General features: G+C 47.7%; 1 protein-coding gene across 14 annotated transcripts in view; it reads left to right on the forward strand.

Moving 5' to 3' along the window:
- The window catches only part of NCOR1 (nuclear receptor corepressor 1), a 426,430-nt gene that overhangs the window by 175,830 nt on the left and 225,613 nt on the right, over positions 1 to 24,987 (forward strand). For all 14 annotated transcript variants that reach the window (XM_063955846.1, XM_063955845.1, XM_063955858.1 and 11 more), the window contains 3 exons: positions 3,508 to 3,694; positions 4,357 to 4,536; positions 17,463 to 17,576. In XM_063955846.1, coding sequence (XP_063811916.1) covers positions 3,508 to 3,694; positions 4,357 to 4,536; positions 17,463 to 17,576 — 481 coding nt within the window. The remainder of the gene's footprint in view (positions 1 to 3,507; positions 3,695 to 4,356; positions 4,537 to 17,462; positions 17,577 to 24,987) is intronic.

Consider the following 24,987-nt stretch of genomic DNA (forward strand, 5'->3'; position numbering starts at 1 on the left):
ACAATGCTCTAAGCCTGGCAAAACCCCTGCTTCAGGGTCAGCCGGTGTTGATCCAGTCGGACAACATCACGGCAGTCGCCCACGTAAACAGACAGGGCGGCACAAGAAGCAGGAGAGCAATGGCAGAAGCTGCAAGGATTCTTCGCTGGGCGGAAGATCATGTGATAGCACTGTCAGCAGTGTTCATTCCGGGAGTGGACAACTGGGAAGCAGACTTCCTCAGCAGACACGATCTACACCCGGGAGAGTGGGGACTTCATCCAGAAGTCTTCCACATGATTGTGAACCGTTGGGAAAAACCAAAGGTGGATATGATGGCGTCTCGCCTCAACAAAAAACTGGACAGGTATTGCGCCAGGTCAAGAGACCCTCAGGCAATAGCTGTGGACGCTCTGGTAACACCGTGGGTGTTCCAGTCAGTGTATGTGTTTCCTCCTCTGCCTCTCATACCCAAAGTACTGAGAATTATACGGCAAAGGGGAGTAAGAACGATACTCGTGGCTCCGGATTGGCCAAGAAGATCTTGGTACCCGGAACTTCAGGAGATGCTCACGGAAAATCCGTGGCCTCTACCTCTAAGACGGGACCTGATTCAGCAGGGACCGTGTCTATTCCAAGACTTACCGCGGCTGCGTTTGACGGCGTGGCGGTTGAACGCCGAATTCTAAGGGAAAAAGGCATTCCAGAAGAGGTCATTCCTACACTGGTTAAAGCCAGGAAGGAGGTGACTGCACAACATTATCACCGCATTTGGAGAAAATATGTTGCGTGGTGTGAGGCCAGGAAGGCCCCCACGGAGGAATTTCAATTGGGTCGATTCCTACATTTCCTGCAAACAGGATTGTCTATGGGCCTCAAGTTGGGGTCCATTAAGGTTCAAATTTCGGCCCTGTCGATTTTCTTCCAGAAAGAATTGGCTTCAGTTCCTGAAGTCCAGACTTTTGTAAAAGGAGTACTACATATACAGCCCCCGGTTGTGCCCCCAGTGGCTCCGTGGGACCTTAATGTAGTTTTGGATTTTCTCAAATCCCATTGGTTTGAGCCACTCAAATCGGCGGATTTGAAATATCTTACATGGAAAGTAACCATGCTACTGGCCCTGGCTTCAGCCAGGAGAGTGTCAGAATTGGCGGCTTTATCGTATAAAAGCCCATATCTGATTTTCCATTCGGACAGGCAGAACTGCGGATGCGTCCTCATTTTCTGCCTAAGGTGGTGTCAGCGTTTCACCTGAACCAGCCTATTGTGGTGCCTGCGGCTACTAGCGATTTGGAGGATTCCAAGTTGCTGGACGTTGTCAGGGCATTGAAAATATATATTTCAAGGACGGCTGGAGTCAGAAAATCTGACTCGCTGTTTATACTGTATGCACCCAACAAGCTGGGTGCTCCTGCTTCTAAGCAGACGATTGCTCGTTGGATTTGTAGCACAATTCAACTTGCACATTCTGTGGTAGGCCTGCCACAGCCTAAATCTGTCAAGGCCCATTCCACAAGGAAGGTGGGCTTATCCTGGGCGGCTGCCCGAGGGGTCTCGGCATTACAACTCTGCCGAGCAGCTACGTGGTCGGGGGAGAACACGTTTGTAAAATTCTACAAATTTGATACCCTGGCTAAAGAGGACCTGGAGTTCTCTCATTCGGTGCTGCAGAGTCATCCGCACTCTCCCGCCCGTTTGGGAGCTTTGCTATAATCCCCATGGTCCTGACGGAGTCCCCAGCATCCACTAGGACGTTAGAGAAAATAAGATTTTACTTACCGATAAATCTATTTCTCGTAGTCCGTAGTGGATGCTGGGCGCCCATCCCAAGTGCGGATTGTCTGCAATACTTGTACATAGTTATTGTTACAAAAAAATCGGGTTGTTCTTGTTGTGAGCCGTCTGTTCAGAGGCTCCTACGTTGTCATACTGTTAACTGGGTTCAGATCACAAGTTGTACGGTGTGATTGGTGTGGCTGGTATGAGTCTTACCCGGGATTCAAAATCCTTCCTTATTGTGTACGCTCGTCCGGGCACAGTATCCTAACTGAGGCTTGGAGGAGGGTCATAGGGGGAGGAGCCAGTGCACACCACCTGATCCTAAAGCTTTATTTTTGTGCCCTGTCTCCTGCGGAGCCGCTAATCCCCATGGTCCTGACGGAGTCCCCAGCATCCATTACGGACTACGAGAAATAGATTTATCGGTAAGTAAAATCTTATTTTTCATTTAATAAAACATTTTTGTTTTTCCATTTAATTATTTTCTTTCCTTAGCCCTATAACATATCATCTTGCTCTCTGTTTCATTGGCCACAGCGTCTGTCTTCCCCTATAGCGGGTACCTATAAAATCTGTTTATCCCCCTCCATTCCTTGTTTTCCCCATGCCAATATGCGTATGTCCCTTTTTGCTGCCTGACATTTTCGTTTATATTCTTATTCGTAGGATCCTATTGACATTCCACTCTTATCTGATCTCTTTGCGTTCCTTTCTCTGCTTGCTCCATTTCTTATTGTTGTTTTCAGGACACTACAACATTCACCTTTCTCAGAATAGCACTTCAAGATTCCATCCCCGGTTTAAACGGGATACTGTACTTGTGTGTATTTTTATGTATTTTTTGTAATGATTTGTTTTACCTAGCACTTGACTACCCACCATGCGCTGTATGTTCACTATGACCTGAACGGGCCCACAAAGTACAGTGAGCAGCATCACTATAAATCTTTTAAATATAGCTGTATTTGAATGAACTGACGACATTGTTCGATGCTCACATACATCCAGATCTGTTGCCTATACAACCAAAATTGCAATATAGTCGTCATGAGTAGTTGCCCTGAACCACCACTTTGCAAGTGGCCTCTCATAGGGGCCTATTCACGAAGCAGTGAAAAGGGTGGAGAAATGAGCCAATGGAGAAGTTGTCCATGGCAACCAATCAGCATTAAAGTAACATTTATAATTTGTATACTATACAATTGTACGGAGCAGCTGATTGGTTGCCATGGGCAACTTCTCCACTGTTTCACATCTCCACTCTTTTCACTGCTTCATGAATAGACCCCTAACTGTTTTGAAAACATCTGTGTTGTCTCAGGCCTGCCAACTACGTTTTTTTGACTTGCCCAATCAGATCCATTCAAAATTGTTCAGTCTGACAAATTGGTCAGGGGCGCATCTAGAGAAGAGGAAGCCCGTGTGCAGGCTCCATCTGTGCCGCCTCCTCTCCAGAGTCTAGAGCACATGTGCAGATCTTTTGAAAAATGGTGCGGCAGCCGTTTTCCCAGTGATGCACGAAACAACGGGAAAATAGCAGCCGAACCAATTTACCAGTGATTTCTGCAGTGCTCAGGCTGTGCAAAATAATGGGTGCAGCGTGTGTAGCTTGCACCCCCCTTGACCCATGGAGCCCGTGTGCACTGCACCCTTTATAAATATGCCAGTGTGTAGGCCCCACTTATCAGAATGTACTTTGTAATACAGTATTGAAAGTGTCAAATTTTCACAATTGGAATGATTTTGCAGGCCCCAGGACAGGCGATCAGGGTATGAACAGCAATACCATTCCATGTCACAGGGTGACCATGAGACCCTGGAATCAAAGAGACCACGGCTAGATCAAGGTGACTCTCACTACCGTGTCAATGCTGCTTCTGCCCTGCCTCTTGTACCTTCCATCCAGGAGGGGCTTCGGTCACAAGATGGTAAAAAGGTGGGTGACTACTGATTTATAATATAACACAGAGTGGCAAGGTTTAGCTGGATGAACATGTCGCGTGAAATAACTTTTTTTTTGTGTTCTGTTTTCACATAGTCCGATATGAATGTACCATACCTATACTGTCTTAAGAATAGGTTGCTGTATTATCAGCAGTTCAGGCAGTGGGAACCTGACTGCATTGTGTACAGTTTATTTAGCTTGAGACTCTTGTGGACACAGTAGGACATGCCCACAAGTTCCAAATCCATGGAACAGAGAAAAATACAAACTGTTTTTGTTGCATTCATTTCTGTGTCCCTCCTTTTATATTTGGAAGATGTAGTAAATATGACATATGGGAGGATCACTTTTATATATAACTCCTTTTCTCTAACTTCATGCGTAATCTTATTCTGGTTCAGTCATATTCTGATCAGTCACCTGGTTGTTGCGGCAGCTACACATTGGTCTCCTTCCCCTTTGTGTGTAAGTAGGTGTTGGCATCAGGCAGTAGATAAGGGTTTATACATAGCAGCAGCTTTAGTGTTTGTGTGTGTGTGTGTTTTCCATGCTAAAGTCATGTTGGTAGCATGCAGTATTTTTTAAATTTTATATAGGAAAGTTGTTGCTGTCAATATGGTGTAATGTTCTCTGTCCTGGTTTGTATTGTTAAGGATCAAGGCTTGTCTGGCAAGCATGACGTACTTCCATCTCCCCTCTCTGGAGCCGCTACGGATGACCAGGATGCATCACCCTCCAAACTATCGAAGGAAGAATTAATACAAAGCATGGACCGAGTGGATCGTGAGATTGCTAAAGTCGAACAGCAGATTCAGAAATTGAAGAAAAAACAGGTAAGACTGAAGTTACAAACCTGTGTATTGAAATAGCAAGTGACTGTATAGCTAACAAGTCCAGAGTGGCATAATAAATAGTACATCAGTATAGTAGTTCAGCAGATAGAAGGCACCACTGACAAATGAGACTTCAGAGCTGCAAGTACTGAATTTACCAGATTCCCCCTTTTATAAACTGTATGCTTGGTCTGTCTAACAGGTGTCTGCATGCTAGGGATTTCCTTCATCTACTTTCTGTAGAATCTTATGACTGAAGCATTGCCACACTGTATAAATGACCCATGTTCTAAGGTTATACTGTAGAAATATCCTATTTTATTCATCTCTTAGGTGTCTGTGTTAAACCCTTGGGATGATTTTCATCCAGATATTTAATTTTGTAAAGAAAATAAAGGCGGCCTATGTTAGATTATTTCCGTTGCCTAAACAAAGGCAGTTTGTAGCCTGAAACAATATAAGCATAGTAGCCTGTAAGTTAAGAACCAGTGATGCAACTACACTCCTCCTGTTGATAGTTTGCTTTAATAGCCGATTGGCTTAGCCCACTTATTCACTGCGCTAAATGTCTTCTGTCACTTTGTAATTTACCAATAGCTAAACCGGTTACTTTGTGGTTACCAGGTTCTATGCAGTGGGTGACTTGGAGATCGTTAATTGGACAGTACTGTAAAATGCAAACATGCTTCTATCGTTTCTGCAGACCTTTAGTGTAAATACATTTTCTCTGACGTCCTAGTGGATGCTGGGTACTCCGTAAGGACCATGGAGTATAGACGGGCTCCGCAGGAGACTGGGCACTCTTAAAAGAAAGATTAGGTACTATATCTGGTGTGCACTGGCTCCTCCCTCTATGCCCCTCCTCCAGACCTCAGTTAGTATCTGTGCCCGGCCAGAGCTGGATGCACCCTAGGGGCTCTCCTGAGCTTCCTAGAAAAGAAAGTATTTGTTAGGTTTTTTATTTTCAGTGAGATCTGCTGGCAACAGACTCACTGCTACGTGGGACTGAGGGGAGAGAAGCGAACCTACTTGCTTGCAGCTAGCTTGGGCTTCTAAGGCTACTGGACACCATTAGCTCCAGAGGGATCGAACACAGGCCCAGTCCTCGGTCGTCTGGTCCCGGAGCCGCGCCGCCGTCCCCCTTGCAGAGCCAGAAGAGCGAAGAGAAGTTGAAAATCGGCGGCTGAAAACTCCGGTCTTCATTAAGGTAGCGCACAGCACTGCAGCTGTGCGCCATTGCTCCCTTAGCACACCACACACTCCGGTCACTGATGGGTGCAGGGCGCTGGGGGCGCCCTGGGCAGCAATTAGATTACCTTACTTGGCGAAAAGCACATAATACAGTCTGATAAACTGTATATGTGCATTAACCCCCGCCATTAAAGTACATAAAAGGACAGAAGCCCGCCGCTGAGGGGGCCGGGCCTTCTTCCTCAGCACACCGGTGCCATTTTCTTTTCACAGCTCAGCTGGAAGGAAGCTCCCCAGGCTCTCCCCTGCAGTATCCTGGTACACAAAGGGTAAAAAAGAGAGGGGGGGCACATAAATTTAGGCGCAAAACTGTGTATATAAGCTGCTATGGGGAAAAATCACTCAGTATAGTGTACATCCCTGTATTATATAGCGCTGTGGTGTGTGCTGGCATACTCTCTCTCTGTCTCTCCAAAGGGCCTGGTGGGGGAATTGTCTTCAAATGGAGCATCCCCTGTGTGAGTGGTGTGTCGGTACGCGTGTGTCGACAAGTCTGAGGTAAAAGGTTCCTCTAAGGAGGTGATAGAGCGGATATGTGTGTGGGAGGGTGTCTCCGTCGACAACGCCGACACCTGTTTAGATATGTGTAAGTGCTGAGGTAAAATTATTGCACAAAAGGTTAGGGAACAGAAAGGAAATCTACCCTGGTCTGTCCCTACGTTACAGAGTCCTTCGGAGTCTCTCTATGTTCTCTATCCAAAATAACAAAGTATCGACACGGAGTTTAACTCCACTGTCGACTACGATAATGCAAAGTTACAGCCAAGAGGGCTAAAAGATATTCAATATATGATTATTGGAATAAAAGATGATTTGCATATCACTGATGACTCATCTGTCCCTGACACGAGAGTACACATGTTAAGGGGAAGAATGATGAGGTAAATTTCCCTCCTCTCATGAGGAAAAAGAGCGGGAATCTCCAGACAAGAGACGGCAGCTTCCCACAAGAGAATTCTCAGGCTGTATCCTTTCCCCACTAGGGCCAGGATGTGTTGAGAATCTTCCCCTAGGGTGTCCTGTTTGCACTAGCTATTCTCAGGGATCCTGCAGATAGTGTGCACATTCTAGTATACTACCCAGACCGGCGATTGTGTCGGCATGGGTTTATAGCGCTGTGGCAGCGTGGACAGGTACCTTATCAGCAGAGATTGAGACCCTAGTATGCATATAAATATTTTAAGATGCTGTCTTAAGTGATAGATATATAATTATAAAGCATGCCCAAAGGGACATGAGTATACTGGGTCCTAGAGACAAAAGCTATGTCGATTTCTGCTTGACGTGTCCTGTAGAATATACATTGGACAGATGATGCCGACTTAAGAGGCATTTGGAAGGCTGAGGATTGTGTGGAGAAAGGTTCTCGGGCCTGGTCTCCACAGCTATAGCTGGTAATTCTGATATTTTGCCTTATATTCCTGCACAGCCTAGGAAAGCACGACATTATTAAATGCAGCTTTTCGAATAAAGAAACAAGAAAGTCTGAGGTGCGTCCTTTCTTGTCAGAGCCGGGGGCAGAGGAAAGAAGCTGTACAACACAGCTAGTCCCCAGGAACAGAAGTCCTCCCCGGCCTCTACAAAAATCCACCGCATGTTGCTGGGGCTCCACAGGCGGAGCTAGGCCCGGTGGGGACACGCCTTCGTAAGTTCAGCCACAAGTGGGTTCACTCCCTGTTAGATCCCTGGGCAATAGAAATTGTATCGCAGGGATACAGGCTGGACTGTGAGAAGATGCCCCCTCACCGAGGACCCGGCGGGCTTCCCCCCAAGAGAGGGAGCCAGTGTTAACTGCAATTCGTAAATTGTATCTTCAACAGGTGGTGGTCAAGGGTCCCCTCCTTCAACAAGAGGGTGTTATTATTCGACCATGTTATAATCCAGAAACCAGACGGTTCGGTTAGACCCATATTGTATTAAAATCCCTGAACATATGCCTGAAAAGGTTCAGGTTCAAGATGGAATCGCTAAGAGCGGTCATTGCAAGCCTGAAATGAATCGGGACAGAAGGGATGCATACCTTCGTGTCCCCATTTATCCACCTCATCAGGCGTACCTCAGAATTGCGGTACGGGATTGTCATTACCAATTTCACCAAGGTAATGGCGGATATGATGGTGCTCCTGCGGAAGCAAGGTGTCACTATTATCACATACTTGGATGATCTCCTCATAAAAGCGAGATCAAGAGAGCAGTTGCTGGACAGCGTATCACCTTCTCTGGAAGTCAAACGGCAACACGACTGGATTCTATATATTCCGAAGTCGCAGTTGGTTCCTACAGCTCATCTGCCTCGCCTAGGCATGATCCTAGACACAGACCAGAAGAGGGTTTATCTCCCGATAGAGAGAGCTCAGGAGCTCATGACACTGGTCAGGAATCCATTGAAAACCAAAACAGGTGTCAGTGCATCACTGCACTCGAGTCCTGGGAAGGATGATGGCATCATACGAGGCCATCCCCTTCGGCTGGTTCCATGCAAGGACAATGGAACTTACTGGACAAGTGGTCCGGATCACATCTTCAGATGCATCGGTTAATCACCCTATCCCCCAGGGCCAGGGTGTCTCTCCTGTGGTGGCTGCGGAGTGCTCACCTTCTCGAGGGCCGCAGATTCTGCATTCAGGACTGGGTCCTGGTGACCACGGATGCAAGCCTCCGAGGGTGGGGGGCAGTTACACAGGGAAGAAAATTCCAAGGTTTGTGGTCAAGCCAACAGACTTGCCTTCACATCAATATCCTGGAACTAAGGGCCATATACAACGCCCTAAGTCAAGCGGAGTTCCTGCTTCGCGACCAACCGGTTCTGATCCAGTCAGACCGCAGGGGCTCATGTAAACCGCCAGGGCGGCACAAGGAGCAGGGTGGCGAGGGTAGAAGCCACCAGAATACTTCGCTGGGCGGAGAATCAAGTAAGCGCACTGTCAGCAGTGTTCATTCCGGGAGTGGACACGACCTCCACCCGGGAAAGTGGGGACTTCATCATGAAGTCTTTACGCAGTTTTGCAAATTGATGGAAACTGCCTCAGGTGGACTACATGGCGTCCCACCTCGATAAAAAGATAAAAAAGGTTTTACGCTGGGTCAAGGGACTCTCAGGCGATAGCTGTGGTCGCACTAGTGACACCGTGGGTGTTCCAGTCGGTCTATATATTCCCTCCTCTTCCTCTCAGACCCAAGGGCTGAGAATTGTAATAAACGGAGGAGTGTGAACAATATTCTTTGCTCCGGATTGGCCAAGAAGGACTCGGTACCCGGAACTGCTCTCAGAGGACCCATGGCCTCTGCCTCTCAGTCAGGACATGTTGCAACAGGGACCCTGTCTGATCCAAGACTTACCGCTGCTGCGTTGGACGGCATGGCGGTTGAACGCCGGATCCTAGCGGAAAAGGGCATTCCGGAGGCAGTTATTCCTACGCTGATAAAGGCTAGGAAAGACGTGACAGCAAGACTTTTTCACTGTATATAGCGAAAATAGGTTGCTTGGTGTGTGGCCGGGAAGGCCCTACAGAGGAATTCCAGGGGGGTCGATTCCTGCACTTCCTACAGTCAGGAGTGACTATGGGCCTAAAATTAGGATCCATAAAGGCCAAGATTTCGGCCCTATCCCTTTTTCTCTCAAAAAGAACTGGCTTCACTGCCTGAAGTTCGGACGTTGTTACAGGGGTGCTGCATATTCAGCCCCTTTTGTGCCTCCAGTGGCACCTTGGGATCTTAACGTGTGTTGGATTCCTAAAATCCCACTGGTTTGAGCCACTTAAGACCATGGAGCTAAAATATCTCACGTAGAAAGTGGTCATGCTTTTGGCCTTAGCTTGGACTAGGCGTGTGTCAGAATTGGCGGCTTTGTCATGTAAAAGCCCATATCTGATCTTCCATATGGAAAGGGCAGAATGGAGGACTCGTCCCCAATTTCTCCCAAAGGTGGTATCATCGTTTCATTTGAACCAACCTATTGTGGTGCCTGCGGCTACAAGGGACTTGGAGGATTCCAAGTTGCTGGACGTAGTCCGGGCCCTGAAACTTTATGTTTCCAGGACGGCTAGAGTCAGAAAAACTGACTCGCTATTTATCCTGCATGCACCCAACAAGCTGGGTGCTCCTGCTTCAAAGCAGACTATTGCTCGCTGGATCTGTAGCACGATTCAGCTTGCACATTCTGCGGCTGGACTGCCGCATCCTAAATTAGTAAAAGCCCATTCCACGGGGAAGGTGGGCTCTTCTTGGGCGGCTGCCCGAGGGGTCTCGGCTTTACAACTTTGCCGAGCTGCTACTTGGTCGGGTTCAAACACTTTTGCAAAATTCTACAAGTTTGATACCCTGGCTGAGGAGGACCTTGAGTTTGCTCATTCGGTGCTGCAGAGTCATCCGCACTCTCCCGCCCGTTTGGGAGCTTTGGTATAATCCCCATGGTCCTTACGGAGTACCCAGCATCCACTAGGACGTCAGAGAAAATAAGATTTTACTCACCGGTAATTCTATTTCTCGTAGTCCGTAGTGGATGCAGGGAGCCCGTCCCAAGTGCGGACTCTCTGCAATACATGTATATAGTTATTGCTTAACTAAAGGGTTATTGTATGAGCCATCTGTTGAGAGAGGCTCAGTTATTGTTCATACTGTTAACTGGGTATAGTTATCACGAGTTGTACGGTGTGATTGGTGTGGCTGGTATGAGTCTTACCCGGGATTCCAAATCCTTTCCTAGTAATGTCAGCTCTTCCGGGCACAGTTTCCCTAACTGAGGTCTGGAGGAGGGGCATAGAGGGAGGAGCCAGTGCACACCAGATATAGTACCTAATCTTTCTTTTAAGAGTGCCCAGTCTCCTGCGGAGCCCGTCTATACCCCATGGTCCTTACGGAGTACCCAGCATCCACTACGGACTACGAGAAATATAATTACCGGTGAGTAAATTCTTATTTTCTCTAACGTCCTAGAGGATGCTGGGACTCCGTAAGGACCATGGGGATAGACGGGCTCCGCAGGAGACATGGGCACTTTAAGAAAGACTTTGACTCTGGGTGTGCACTGGCTCCTCCCTCTATGCCTCTCCTCCAGACCTCAGTTTGATACTGTGCCCAGAGGAGACTGGGTGTATTACAGGGAGCTCTCCTGAGTTTCCTGTAAAGAAAGCATTTTTGTTCGTTTTTTTATTTTCAGGGAGCCTGCTGGCAACAGACTCCCTGCATCGAGGGACTGAGGAGAGAGAAACTGACCCACTTCTCTGAGTTTCAGGGCTCTGTTTCTTAGGCTACTGGACACCATTAGCTGCAGAGGGATCGGTACGCAGGTCTCACCCTCGCTGTCCGTCCCAGAGCCGCGCCGCCGTCCTCGCAGAGCCGGAAGATAGAAGCCGGGTGAGTATGTGAGGAAAAGATCATCACAGGCGGCAGAAGACTTCAGATTCTTCACGGAGGTAACGCACAGCACTGCAGCTGTGCGCCATTGCTCCCATTCACCTCACACATTCCGGTCACTGTAACGGTGCAGGGCGCAGGGGGGGGGGGGGGGGCGGCGCCCAGGGCAGCAATTTAAACCTCCTATATGGCATATAAGTGTATATACATGTACAGCTGGGCACTGTACATGTATATAGAGAGCCCCCGCCATAATTTTAATTATTTCGAGCGAGACAGAAGGCCGCCGCCGAGGGGGCGGGGCTTCTCCCTCAGCACTCACCAGCGCCATCTTTTCTCCACAGCACCGCTGAGAGGAAGCTCCCCGGACTTTCCCCTGCTTGACACACGGTGAAAGAGGGTTTTTTAAGTAGAGGGGGGGCACATATTTGGCGCAATACAGATTACAAAGCGCTACTAGGTAAACACACTGTTTTTCCTGGGTCATATAGCGCTGGTGTGTGTGCTGGCATACTATCTCTCTGTCTCTCCAAAGGGCCTGGTGGGGAACCTGTCTTCATAAAAAAGGCTTCCCTGTGTGTGTGCGGTGTGTCGGTACGCGTGTGTCGACATGTCTGAGATTGAAGGCTCATCTAAGGAGGAGGGGGAGTGTATGAATGCTAGGTCTCCGTCAGCAGTGCCGACACCTGACTGGATGGATATGTGGAATGTTTTGAGTGCAAATGTTAATTTACTGCACAAAAGATTAGACAAAGCTAAAGCTGGGTTACAGTCTGGGAGTCAACCCATGCCTGTCCCAATGTCGCCTGGACCTTCGGGGTCTTAGAAGCGCCCACTATCCCAAATAGCTGACACAGATACCGACACGGACTCAGACTTCAGTGTCTACTACGAAGATGCAAAATTGCAGCTAAGGGTGGCAAAATGTATTCGATATATGATTATCGCTATAAAAGATGTTTTGCATATCACTGAGGAACCCCCTGTCTCTGACACGAGGGTGCACATGCTTAAGGGAAATAAACCAGAGGTCATCTTTCCTTCCTCACATGAGCTGAACGATTTATGCGAAAAAATGTGGGAAACTCCAGACAAAAAACTGCAGATTCCCAAAATTATTCTTATAGCGTATCCTTTCCCGTCACAGGACAGAATACGGTGGGAATCCTCCCCTATGGTGGACAAATCTTTAACACGCTTATCAAAAAAGATAGCGCTTCCATCCCAAGATACAGCTACCCTCAAGGATCCTGCTGACCGCAAGCAGGAGGTCACCTTGAAGTCCATTTACGCACTTTCTGGTACGTTACTCAGACCGACTATTGCGTCGGCCTGGGTTTGTAGTGCTGTAGCAGCATGGACAGATTCCCTATCAGCGGATATTGAGACTCTTGATAAGGATACCATTTTAATGACTCTAGGGCATATAAAAGATGCTGTCTTATATATGAGAGATGCTCAAAGAGACATTAGTTTACTGGGTTCCAGGATAAACGCTATGTCTATTTCTGCTTGGCGTGGCTTATGGACCCGGCAGTGGACAGGTGATGCCGACTCCAAGAGGCATATGAAGTTGTTGCCTTACAAGGGTGAGGAATTGTTCGGAGAGGGCCTCTCGGATCTCGTCTACACGGCTATGGCAGGTAAATCAAATTTTTTGCCATATATTCTCTCACAATCTAAGAAAGCGCCTCATTATCAAATGCAGTCCTTTCGTTCCAATAAAAGCAAGAGAGCACGTGGATAGTCCTTTCTTGCCAGAGGTAATGGCAGAGGGAAAAAGCTGCACACCACAGCTAGTTCCCAGGAACAGAAGTGCTCCCCGGCCTCTGCTAAATCCACCGCATGACGCTGGGGCTCCCCTGAGGGAGTCAGCTCCTGTGGGGTCACGTCTTCGACTGTTCAGCCACGTCTGGGTATACTCACAGGTGGACCCATGGGCAATAGAAATTGTTTCCCAGGGTTACAAGCTAGAATTCGAAGAAGTGCCTCCTCGCCGGTTTTTCAAATCGGCCCTACCGAAACAACCCCTGGAAAGGGAGATAGTTTTACAGGCAATTCACAAATTGTGTCTGTAACAAGTGGTGGTAGAGGTTCCGCTGCTTCAAAGAGGGCAGGGGTACTACTCAACTGTTTGTGGTTCCGAAACCGGACGGTTCGGTCAGACCCATTTTGAATTTAAAATCCCTGAACCTTTACTTAAAACGGTTCAAGTTCAAGATGGAATCGCTCAGGGCGGTCATCGCCAGCCTGGAAGGGTGAGATTTTTTAGTGTCTCTGGACATAAAGGATGCATACCTGCATGTCCCCATATATCCTCCTCATCAGGCGTACCTGAGATTTGCGGTACAGGAATGTCATTACCAATTTCAGACGTTGCCATTTGGGCTTTCCACGGCCCCGAGAATTTTCACCTAGTTAATGGCGGAAATGATGGTGCTCCTGCGCAAGCAGGGTGTCACAATTATCCCGTACTTGGACGATCTCCTAATAAAAGCGAGATCAAGGGAGAAGTTGCTGAGCCGCGTATCACTTTCACTGAATGTGTTACAGCGAACCAGCTGGATTCTCAATATTCCAAAGTCGCAGCTGAATCCTACAACTCACAAATATTGGAAAGCTGCTCAATCAGATGTAATATCAGTCAGGTGCTAAAAGGGAGGGGTAATTCTGTGTAAGAAAAAACAATTTGTGTTCCCTAATGCACACTGAGTGAGTAATAATACTACATAATAAATCAGATAATACGGAGATCTTAGTTGCGTATATCTGCAGATATAGGGATAAGCCCCCAGGCCGATCGACAAGGCTTCTCCATCACTGGGGGTCCCTAATACTAGGTATGGGTCCGGGGTGCAGGACCCCATCATGCCGGCACAGGTCGGCTGCCCCAGGTCAGCACACAGGTGAAAGTTAATAAGGGTTAATAAGAAGCACAGAAGTGCTATATAAGTGAAGTGTGATTACAATACAAAAATATATACAAAGTGATAGGGAAAATCATGAGTGTTAATAAAGTGTTAGGGTGTGCCGACCTGAAGCCACCCAGCCATACCGACACAGGGGCCACCGCACCCCACACCCACCCCATAAATAATTACATATATGTCTGGGTCTAAATGCCCAGTGTAAGGCCACATGATAATGGCTCCTACAGCATCTGAGAGCCAGCTTACCTGGAGACACCCCTGGCTTCCCTAATGGCACTCTGGAGTCAGCAATCCCTCCTAATGCTGACCCATCCATGCCTCTCTAAATACAATGCACAAATATTGGAAAGCTGCTCAATCGTCAACTCGTCTGCCCTTCTTGGACATGATTCTGAACACAGACCAGAAAAGGGGTTTTCTTCCGACGGAAAAAGCACAGGAGCTCATGACTCTAGTCATAAACTTGTTGAAACCAAAACAAGTGTCAGTACATCATTGCACTCAAGTTCTGGGAAAGATGGTGGCAACATACGAAGCCATTCCATACGGCAGATTCCATGCAAGGACCTTCCAATGGGACCTATTGGACAAATGGTCCGGGTCGTATCTGCAATTGCATCAGAGGATCACCCTGTCCCCCAGGGCCAGAGTATCTCTCCTGTGGTGGCTAAACAGGGCTCACCTTCTAGAGGGCCGCAGGTTCGGCATTCAGGACTGGATCCTGGTGACCACGGACGCGAGCCTCCGAGGTTGGGGAGCAGTCACACAGGGAAGAAATTTCCAGGGACTTTGGTCAAGTCAAGAGACTTGTCTTCACATCAACATCCTGGAAATAAGGGCCATATACAACGCCCTACGTCAAGCGGAGATCTTACTTCGCAATCGACCAGTCCTGATCCAGTCAGACAACATCACCGCAGTAGCTCATGTAAACCGCCAAGGTGGCACAAGGAGCAGAGTGGCAATGGCAGAAGCCACCAGGATTCTTCGCTGGCGGAGAATCATGTAAGCGCTCTGTCACCAGTGTTCATTCCGGGAGTGGACAACTGGGAAGCAGACTTCCTCAGCAGACACGATCTGCATCCGGGAGAGTGGGGACTTCATCAGGACGTCTTCACGCAGATTGCAAGTCGATGGGGACTACCCCAAATAGACATGATGGCGTCCCGTCTCAACAAAAAGCTACAAAGGTATTGCGCCAGGTCAAGAGACCTTCAGGCGGTAGCTGTGGACGCCCTAGTGACACCGTGGGTGTTCCAGTCGGTATATGTGTTTCCTCCTCTTCCTCTCATACCCAAGTTGTTGAGGATAATAAGAAAAAGAGGAGTGAGAACAATTCTCATTGTTCCAGATTGGCCACGAAGGACCTAGTATCCGGATCTGCAAGAAATGCTCACAGAAGATCCGTGGCCTCTTCCTCTAAGGCAGGACCTGTTACAACAAGGTCCCTGTCTGTTCCAAGACTTACCGCGGCTGCGTTTGACGGCATGGCGGTTGAACGCCGGATCCTAGCGGAAAAAGGTATTTCGGATGAGGTCATTCCTACGCTAATAAAGGCTAGGAAGGACGTGACATCTAAACATTATCACCGAATATGGAGAAAATATGTTTCTTGGTGTGAGGCCAGGAATGCTCCTACGGAACAATTCCACCTGGGCCGTTTTCTTCACTTCCTACAAACTGGAGTGAATTTGGACCTAAAATTAGGCTCCATTAAAGTTCAGATCTCGGCCTTATCCATTTTCTTTCAAAAGGAATTGGCCTCATTACCTGAAGTACAGACTTTTGTGAAGGGAGTTCTGCATATTCAGCCTCCTTTTGTACCTCCGGTGGCGCCTTGGGACCTTAACGTGGTGTTAAGTTTCCTTAAGTCACATTGGTTTGAACCACTTAAGACAGTGGAGTTGAAATATCTCACCTGGAAGGTGGTCATGTTGTTAGCCTTGGCTTCGGCTAGGCGAGTGTCGGAATTGGCGGCTTTATCACATAAAAGCCCCTATCTGGTTTTCCATATGGATAGAGCGGAATTGCGGACCCGTCCTCAATTCCTGCCTAAGGTGGTCTCATCCTTTCACATGAACCAACCTATTGTCGTGCCTGTGGCTACACGTGACTTGGAGGATTCCGAGTCATGGCTTTGAAAATTTACGTGGCCAGAACGGCTAGGATCAGAAAAACAGAAGCACTGTTTGTCCTGTATGCAGCCAACACAGTTGGCGGCCCTGCTTCAAAGCAGACTATTGCTCGCTGGATCTGTAACACGATTCAGCAGGCGCATTCTACGGCAGGATTGCCATTACCGAAATCGGTTAAAGCCCATTCCACTAGGAAGGTGGGCTCTTCTTGGGCGGCTGCCCGAGGGGTCTCGGCACTACAGCTGTGCCGAGCTGCTACTTGGTCGGGGTCAAACACCTTTGCAAAATTCTATAAGTTTGATACCCTGGCTGAGGAGGACCTCCTGTTTGCTCAATCGGTGCTGCAGAGTCATCCGCACTCTCCCGCCCGTTTGGGAGCTTTGGTATAATCCCCATGGTCCTTACGGAGTCCCAGCATCCTCTAGGACGTTAGAGAAAATACGATTTTAAACCTACCGGTAAATCTTTTTCTCGTAGTCCGTAGAGCAGGCATTCCCAACCACGGTCCTCAAGGCACACTAACGGTGCAGGTTTTAGTGATATCCAGGCTGCAGCACAGGTGACTTAATTAGTAGCTCAGTTATTTTGATTTAACCATCTGTGCTGCAGCCTGGATATCACTAAAACCTGCACTGTTGGTGTGCCTTGAGGACCGTGGTTGGGAATGCCTGCCGTAGAGGATGCTGGGCGCCCGTCCCAAGTGCGGACTACTTCTGCAAGACTTCTATATAGTTATTGATTACATAAGGGTTATGTTATAGTTTCATCGGTCTTGGACTGATGCTATATTGTTTTTTCATACGGTTAACTGGGTAATATTTCACAAGTTATACGGTGTGATTGGTGTGGCTCATATGAATCTTGCCCTTGGATTACAAAAATCCTTTCCTTGTACTGTCCGTCTCTTCTGGGCACAGTTTCTCTAACTGAGGTCTGGAGGAGGGGCATAGAGGGAGGAGCCAGTGCACACCCAGAGTCAAAGTCTTTCTTAAAGTGCCCATGTCTCCTGCGGAGCCCGTCTATCCCCATGGTCCTTACGGAGTCCCAGCATCCTCTACGGACTACAAGAAAAAGATTTACCGGTAGGTTTCAAATCTTATTTTAACCCCCCCATCCCCACCTCACACTCCCCAACTCCATGCTTTTATCAGACCAAAATCCATGAATGCAAAGTGTTCCCTCACGATCCTGCTTTGCCTGATGCTGATTGGACTTCTACATTGTGTGATGGAGATTTTTCTCTTGTGTAACTTAGCAACAGCTTGAAGAAGAAGCAGCCAAACCTCCGGAGCCCGAGAAGCCTGTCTCCCCTCCACCTGTGGAACAGAAGCACCGTAGCATAGTCCAAATTATTTATGATGAAAATCGGGTAAGTGAGTTTACGATCTCCTATGCTGTAGCTATGTATCAGTAGAACTGAGTCTGGTACAGCAGTTCATTTACCTTTTTACTGACTCAATGTAAATATCATTTTTAAATATAACTTTATTTTTTATAGTCCAGTAATGTGTCTTGAGATCTTGCATTAAATTCATTCATTTATGAAATGTTTTTTTTCAATATTATCACATGTAAATTCACTAAAAATGGGTGTAAGCATGTATGCTTATACTAGGGTTATAATTACTTAATTAGCTTGGCACGATGATTATGCCCACAATGTACAAGGAATTATCCAGTTCCCTAAGTATCGCATGCCTCATTTATTTACATGTGTAGGTTATAAGTGCTTGAGGCCCAATACTTTTTGTTGAGGTATGTAACAATGTACCACCTACCGTTAATTATAAAGGTATTGTAAGTCACAGAGCTGTTCTGTGGCCATATAAAGGCACCAGGCCGCAAGTAGTGTGTGTGCTATTATACAAGTCACAGGTAGTAGATTCTAACATCTGAAATCATTTACAGTACGTGATCCTAATACACATCATTTCCTAAAGGGCACGGACGCCATAACTCACACAGATTACTTATGGATTATTGGCATCATTTCTGTTTTATATGAGGGGTCAGTCCAATTAAGTGCAGATTTCAAAAGCCAGTTTGGTTCATGAAACTCTAATACATCGCATGAATGTGCACAAGAAATGCGTGATCCAAATAGATATGGCAATTTGTGGTAGTTGCGTGACTTTACTACAAAATGCAAGATCAGAAAAGTGCATGAAAACCATCCTGGACATCAAAAACATGGCAACTGAGATAGCAGGACCAGGACACTGTTAGGGGCCATAAGGAAAGTTCTGGAGGTTTTTTTTTTTTTTTTTAAATGTAATTTCTCTATCGTCCTAGTGGATGCTGGGGTTCCTGAAAGGACCATGGGGAATAGCGGCTCCGCAGGAGACAGGGCACAAAAAGTAAAGCTTTATGATCAGGTGGTGTGTACTGGCTCCTCCCCCTATGACCCTCCTCCAAGCCCCAGTTAGGTTTTTGTGCCCGTCCGAGAAGGGTGCAATCTAGGTGGCTCTCCTAAAGAGCTGCTTAGAAAAGTTTAGCTTAGGTTTTTTATTTTACAGTGAGTCCTGCTGGCAACAGGATCACTGCAACGAGGGACTTAGGGGAGAAGAAGTGAACTCACCTGCGTGCAGGATGGATTGGCTTCTTTGGCTACTGGACATTAGCTCCAGAGGGACGATCACAGGTACAGCCTGGATGGTCACCGGAGCCTCGCCGCCGGCCCCCTTGCAGATGCTGAAAAGAGAAGAAGGTCCAAAATCGGCGGCAGAAGACTCCTCAGTCTTCTTAAGGTAGCGCACAGCACTGCAGCTGTGCGCCATTGCTCTCAGCACACTTCACACGGCAGTCACTGAGGGTGCAGGGCGCTGGGGGGGGGGGCGCCCTGGGAAGCAATGTAAACCTATTTTTTGGCATAAAATACCTCACATATAGCCTCCGGGGGCTATATGGAGATATTTAACCCCTGCCAGAATCCGTTAAAGAGCGGGAGACGAGCCCGCCGAAAAAGGGGCGGGGCCTATCTCCTCAGCACACAGCGCCATTTTCCTCACACAGCTCCGCTGGTCAGGAAGGCTCCCAGGCTCTCCCCTGCACTGCACTACAGAAACAGGGTAAAACAAGAGAGGGGGGGCAAAATTGTGGCAAAATTATATATATATTAAAGCAGCTATATAGGGAGCACTTATTATAAGGCTATCCCTGTCATATATAGCGCTTTTGGTGTGTGCTGGCAAACTCTCCCTCTGTCTCCCCAAAGGGCTAGTGGGGTCCTGTCTTCTTTAAGAGCATTCCCTGTGTGTCTGCTGTGTGTCGGTACGTGTGTGTCGACATGTATGAGGACGATATTGGTGTGGAGGCGGAGCAATTGCCAAATATGGGGATGTCACCCCCTAGGGAGTCGACACCAGAATGGATGGCTTTATTTATGGAATTACGGGATAGTGTCAACACGCTAAAGCAGTCGTTTGACGTCATGAGAGGGCCGGACAATCAATCAGCACCTGTCCAGGCGCCTCAAACACCGTCAGGGGCTGTAAAACGCCCGTTACCTCAGTCGGTCGACACGGACCCAGACACAGGCACTGATTCCAGTGGCGACGGTGACGAATCAACCGTATTTTCCAGTAGGGCCACACGTTATATGATTTTGGCAATGAAGGAGGCGTTACATATTGCTGATACTACAGGTACCACAAAACAGGGTATTATGTATGTGGGGTGTGAAAAAACTACCTATAGTTTTTCCTGAATCAGATGAATTAAATGAGGTGTGTGATGAAGCGTGGGTTGCCCCCGATAAAAAACTGCTAATTTCAAAGAAGTTATTGGCTTTATACCCTTTCCCGCCAGAGGTTAGGGCGCGCTGGGAAACACCTCCTAGGGTGGACAAGGCGCTCACACGCTTATCAAAACAAGTGGCGTTACCCTCTCCTGAGACGGCCGCACTTAAAGATCCAGCAGATAGGAGGATGGAAAATATCCAAAAAAGTATATACACACATACAGGTGTTATACTACGACCAGCTATAGCGACAGCCTGGATGTGCAGTGCTGGGGTAGCTTGGTCAGAGTCCCTGATTGAAAATATTGATACCCTGGATAGGGACAATGTTTTACTGTCTTTAGAGCAAATAAAGGATGCGTTTCTTTATATGCGTGATGCACAGAGGGATATTTGCACACTGGCATCACGGGTAAGTGCTATGTCCATTTCGGCCAGAAGAAGTTTATGGACGCGACAGTGGTCAGGTGATGCGGACTCAAAACGGCATATGGAAGTTTTGCCGTATAAAGGGGAGGAGTTATTTGGTGTTGGTCTATCGGATTTGGTGGCCACGGCTACAGCCGGGAAATCCACCTTTTTACCTCAAGTCACTCCCCAACAGAAAAAGACACCGAGTTTTCAGCCGCAGCCCTTTCGTTCCTTTAAAAACGAGAGCAAAGGGATATTCATATCTGCCACGAGGCAGAGGAAAGGGGAAGAGACTGCAACAGGCAGCTCCTTCCCAGGAACAGAAGCCCTCCCCCGCTTCTACAAAAGCCTCAGCATGACGCTGGGGCTTCTCAAGCGGACTCGGGGGCGGTGGGGGGTCGTCTCAAGAATTTCAGCGCGCAGTGGGCTCACTCGCAGGTGGATCCCTGGATCCTGCAGATAATATCTCAGGGTTACAGGTTGGAACTAGAGACGTCTCCACCTCGCCGTTTCCTGAAGTCTGCTTTACCAACGTCCCCCTCCGACAGGGTGACGGTCTTGGAAGCCATTCACAAGCTGTACTCTCAGCAGGTGATAGTCAAGGTACCCCTTTTACAACAAGGAAAGGGGTATTATTCCACTCTATTTGTGGTACCGAAGCCGGATGGCTCGGTAAGACCTATTCTAAATCTGAAATCCTTGAACCTGTACATAAAAAAGTTCAAGTTCAAGATGGAGTCACTCAGAGCGGTGATAGCGAACCTGGAAGAAGGGGACTTTATGGTATCCTTGGACATCAAGGATGCGTATCTCCACGTTCCAATTTACCCCTCACACCAGGGGTACCTCAGGTTCGTCGTACAGAACTGTCACTATCAGTTTCAGACGCTGCCGTTTGGATTGTCCACGGCACCTCGGGTCTTTACCAAGGTAATGGCCGAGATGATGATTCTTCTTCGAAGAAAAGGCGTATTAATTATCCCATACTTGGACGATCTCCTAATAAGGGCAAGGTCCAGAGAACAGCTAGAGATGGGACTAGCACTGTCTCAAGAAGTGCTAAAGCAGCACGGGTGGATTCTGAATATTCCAAAATCCCAGTTAATTCCGACAACACGTCTGCTGTTCTTAGGGATGATTCTGGACACGGTTCAGAAAAAGGTTTTTCTCCCGGAGGAAAAAGCCAAGGAGTTATCCGAACTTGTCAGGAACCTCCTAAAACCAGGAAAGGTGTCTGTACATCAATGCACAAGAGTCCTGGGAAAAATGGTGGCTTCTTACGAAGCAATTCCATTCGGCAGATTCCACGCAAGAGTTTTCCAGAGGGATCTGCTGGACAAATGGTCAGGGTCGCATCTTCAGATGCACCAGCGGATAACCCTGTCTCCAAGGACAAGGGTATCTCTTCTGTGGTGGTTGCAGAGTGCTCATCTATTGGAGGGCCGCAGATTCGGCATACAGGATTGGATCCTGGTGACCACGGACGCCAGCCTGAGAGGCTGGGGAGCAGTCACACAAGGAAGAAACTTCCAGGGCGTGTGGTCGAGCCTGGAAACGTCTCTTCACATAAACATTCTGGAACTAAGAGCAATCTACAATGCTCTAAGCCAGGCAGAACCTCTGCTTCAAGGAAAACCGGTGTTGATCCAGTCGGACAACATCACGGCAGTCGCCCATGTAAACAGACAGGGCGGCACAAGAAGCAGGAGTGCAATGGCAGAAGCTGCAAGGATTCTTCGCTGGGCGGAGAATCATGTGATAGCACTGTCAGCAGTGTTCATCCCGGGAGTGGACAACTGGGAAGCAGACTTCCTCAGCAGACACGACCTTCACCCGGGAGAGTGGGGACTTCATCCAGAAGTTTTCCACATGCTTGTAACCCGTTGGGAAAGACCAATGGTGGACATGATGGCGTCTCGCCTCAACAAAAAACTGGACAGGTATTGCGCCAGGTCAAGAGATCCGCAGGCAATAGCTGTGGACGCGCTGGTAACGCCTTGGGTGTACCAGTCGGTGTATGTGTTTCCTCCTCTGCCTCTCATACCAAAAGTATTGAGAATTATACGGCAAAGAGGCGTAAGAACGATACTAGTGGCTCCGGATTGGCCAAGAAGGACTTGGTACCCGGAACTTCAAGAGATGATCACGGAGGATCCGTGGCCTCTACCTCTGAGAAGGGACCTGCTTCAGCAGGGTCCCTGTCTGTTTCAAGACTTACCGCGGCTGCGTTTGACGGCATGGCGGTTGAACGCCGGATCCTAAAGGGAAAAGGCATTCCGGAAGAAGTCATTCCTACCTTGATTAAAGCAAGGAAGGAAGTAACCGCGCAACATTATCACCGCATTTGGCGAAAATATGTTGCGTGGTGCGAGGATCGGAGTGCTCCGACGGAGGAATTTCAACTGGGTCGATTCCTACATTTCCTGCAATCAGGATTGTCTATGGGTCTCAAATTGGGATCTATTAAGGTTCAAATTTCGGCCCTGTCGATTTTCTTCCAGAAAGAATTGGCTTCAGTTCCTGAAGTCCAGACCTTTGTTAAGGGAGTACTGCATATACAGCCCCCTGTGGTGCCTCCAGTGGCACCGTGGGATCTCAATGTTGTTTTGGACTTTCTCAAATCTCATTGGTTTGAACCACTAAAAAATGTGGATTTGAAATATCTCACATGGAAAGTGACCATGCTACTAGCCCTGGCTTCGGCCAGGAGAGTGTCAGAACTGGCAGCTTTATCTTACAAAAGCCCATATCTGATTTTCCATTCGGACAGGGCAGAACTGCGGACTCGTCCGCATTTTCTCCCTAAGGTGGTGTCAGCATTTCATCTGAACCAGCCTATTGTAGTGCCTGCGGCTACAAGCGACTTGGAGGACTCCAAGTTGTTGGACGTTGTCAGAGCTTTAAAAATATACATTTCAAGGACAGCTGGAGTCAGGAAATCTGACTCACTGTTTATACTATATGCTCCCAACAAGTTGGGCGCTCCTGCGTCTAAGCAGACTATTGCGCGCTGGATTTGTAGTACGATTCAGCTTGCACATTCTGTGGCAGGCCTGCCACAGCCAAAATCGGTAAATGCCCACTCCACAAGGAAGGTGGGTTCTTCTTGGGCGGCTGCCCGAGGGGTCTCGGCATTACAACTCTGCCGAGCGGCTACGTGGTCGGGGGAGAACACGTTTGTAAAATTCTACAAATTTGATACCCTGGCTAAGGAGGACCTGGAGTTCTCTCATTCGGTGCTGCAGAGTCATCCGCACTCTCCCGCCCGTTTGGGAGCTTTGGTATAATCCCCATGGTCCTTTCAGGAACCCCAGCATCCACTAGGACGATAGAGAAAATAAGAATTTACTTACCGATAATTCTATTTCTCGGAGTCCGTAGTGGATGCTGGGCGCCCATCCCAAGTGCGGATTATCTGCAATAATTGTACATAGTTATTGTTACCTAAATCGGGTTATTTTGTAGGGAGCCATCTTTCAGAGGCTCCTCTGTTATCATACTGTTAACTGGGTTTAGATCACAGGTTGTACGGTGTGATTGGTGTGGCTGGTATGAGTCTTACCCGGGATTCATAAATCCTTCCTTATTGTGTACGCTCGTCCGGGCACAGTATCCTAACTGAGGCTTGGAGGAGGGTCATAGGGGGAGGAGCCAGTACACACCACCTGATCATAAAGCTTTACTTTTTGTGCCCTGTCTCCTGCGAAGCCGCTATTCCCCATGGTCCTTTCAGGAACCCCAGCATCCACTACGGACTCCGAGAAATAGAATTATCGGTAAGTAAATTCTTATTTTTTATTCTTGAGATCATAGACAGCAAACAGAAACCAACAGTTGGCAATTATAGCGTAATACAGTACAGATATAATCTAATAGTTGGTACAAACATATAGAATCAAGAAAAAAAATGATCAATTTTTGACCCTGAGAGTGGGTATAATAAGACATATAGAATAACAGTCGGCCAGAAGTCTAACCGACTAATACTGAGAAATAGTATAGGATAAGATATGAAGAGAGAGATAGAAGGAGAAGAGAAAGAGGAAGATACAGAAGGGTAGAGTATGGTAGATTGGGGTCCCCGGGAGGGTTCCATCAGGTAGAACATAGGGTATTAGTTGAAAGGTGAAGGGGCATGTTGTGTAGTCAGCCAAGGACCCCATATTTTATCAAATGACTTGGAGGAGCAATTAATGATACTAGTCATATAGTCCATACGGTAAACGTACCATATGCGGGTAATTATAGACTGCATGGAAGGTGGAGTGGGGTTTTTCCAATCTGCGGCCAGTTGACATGTCATTGCCGAAGCTATATGCCGCAGTAGTTTATTTTGGTGGCTTGACAGTGTTGGCAGGTTTAGGGGGAGAAGAATGTGTTTAGGATCATAAGGGATGGGAATCTGTAGCATATTAGTAATGAGATCAATCACCTCTCTCCAAACATTTACAATTTTAGGGCACGACCACCATATATGTAGGAAAGAGCCCTCTGCACCACATCCTCTCCAGCATCTATCCGATGTATCCGGGTACATTTTGCTTAGGCGAGACGGTACGTAGTACCATCTATATAATAATTTGTACACGTTTTCTTTGATTCGGACGCATATGGAGCTAGATGCGGCGTT

This window comes from Pseudophryne corroboree, chromosome 2 (assembly GCF_028390025.1).
Source record: "Pseudophryne corroboree isolate aPseCor3 chromosome 2, aPseCor3.hap2, whole genome shotgun sequence".
NCBI classification, from domain to species: domain Eukaryota; kingdom Metazoa; phylum Chordata; class Amphibia; order Anura; family Myobatrachidae; genus Pseudophryne; species Pseudophryne corroboree.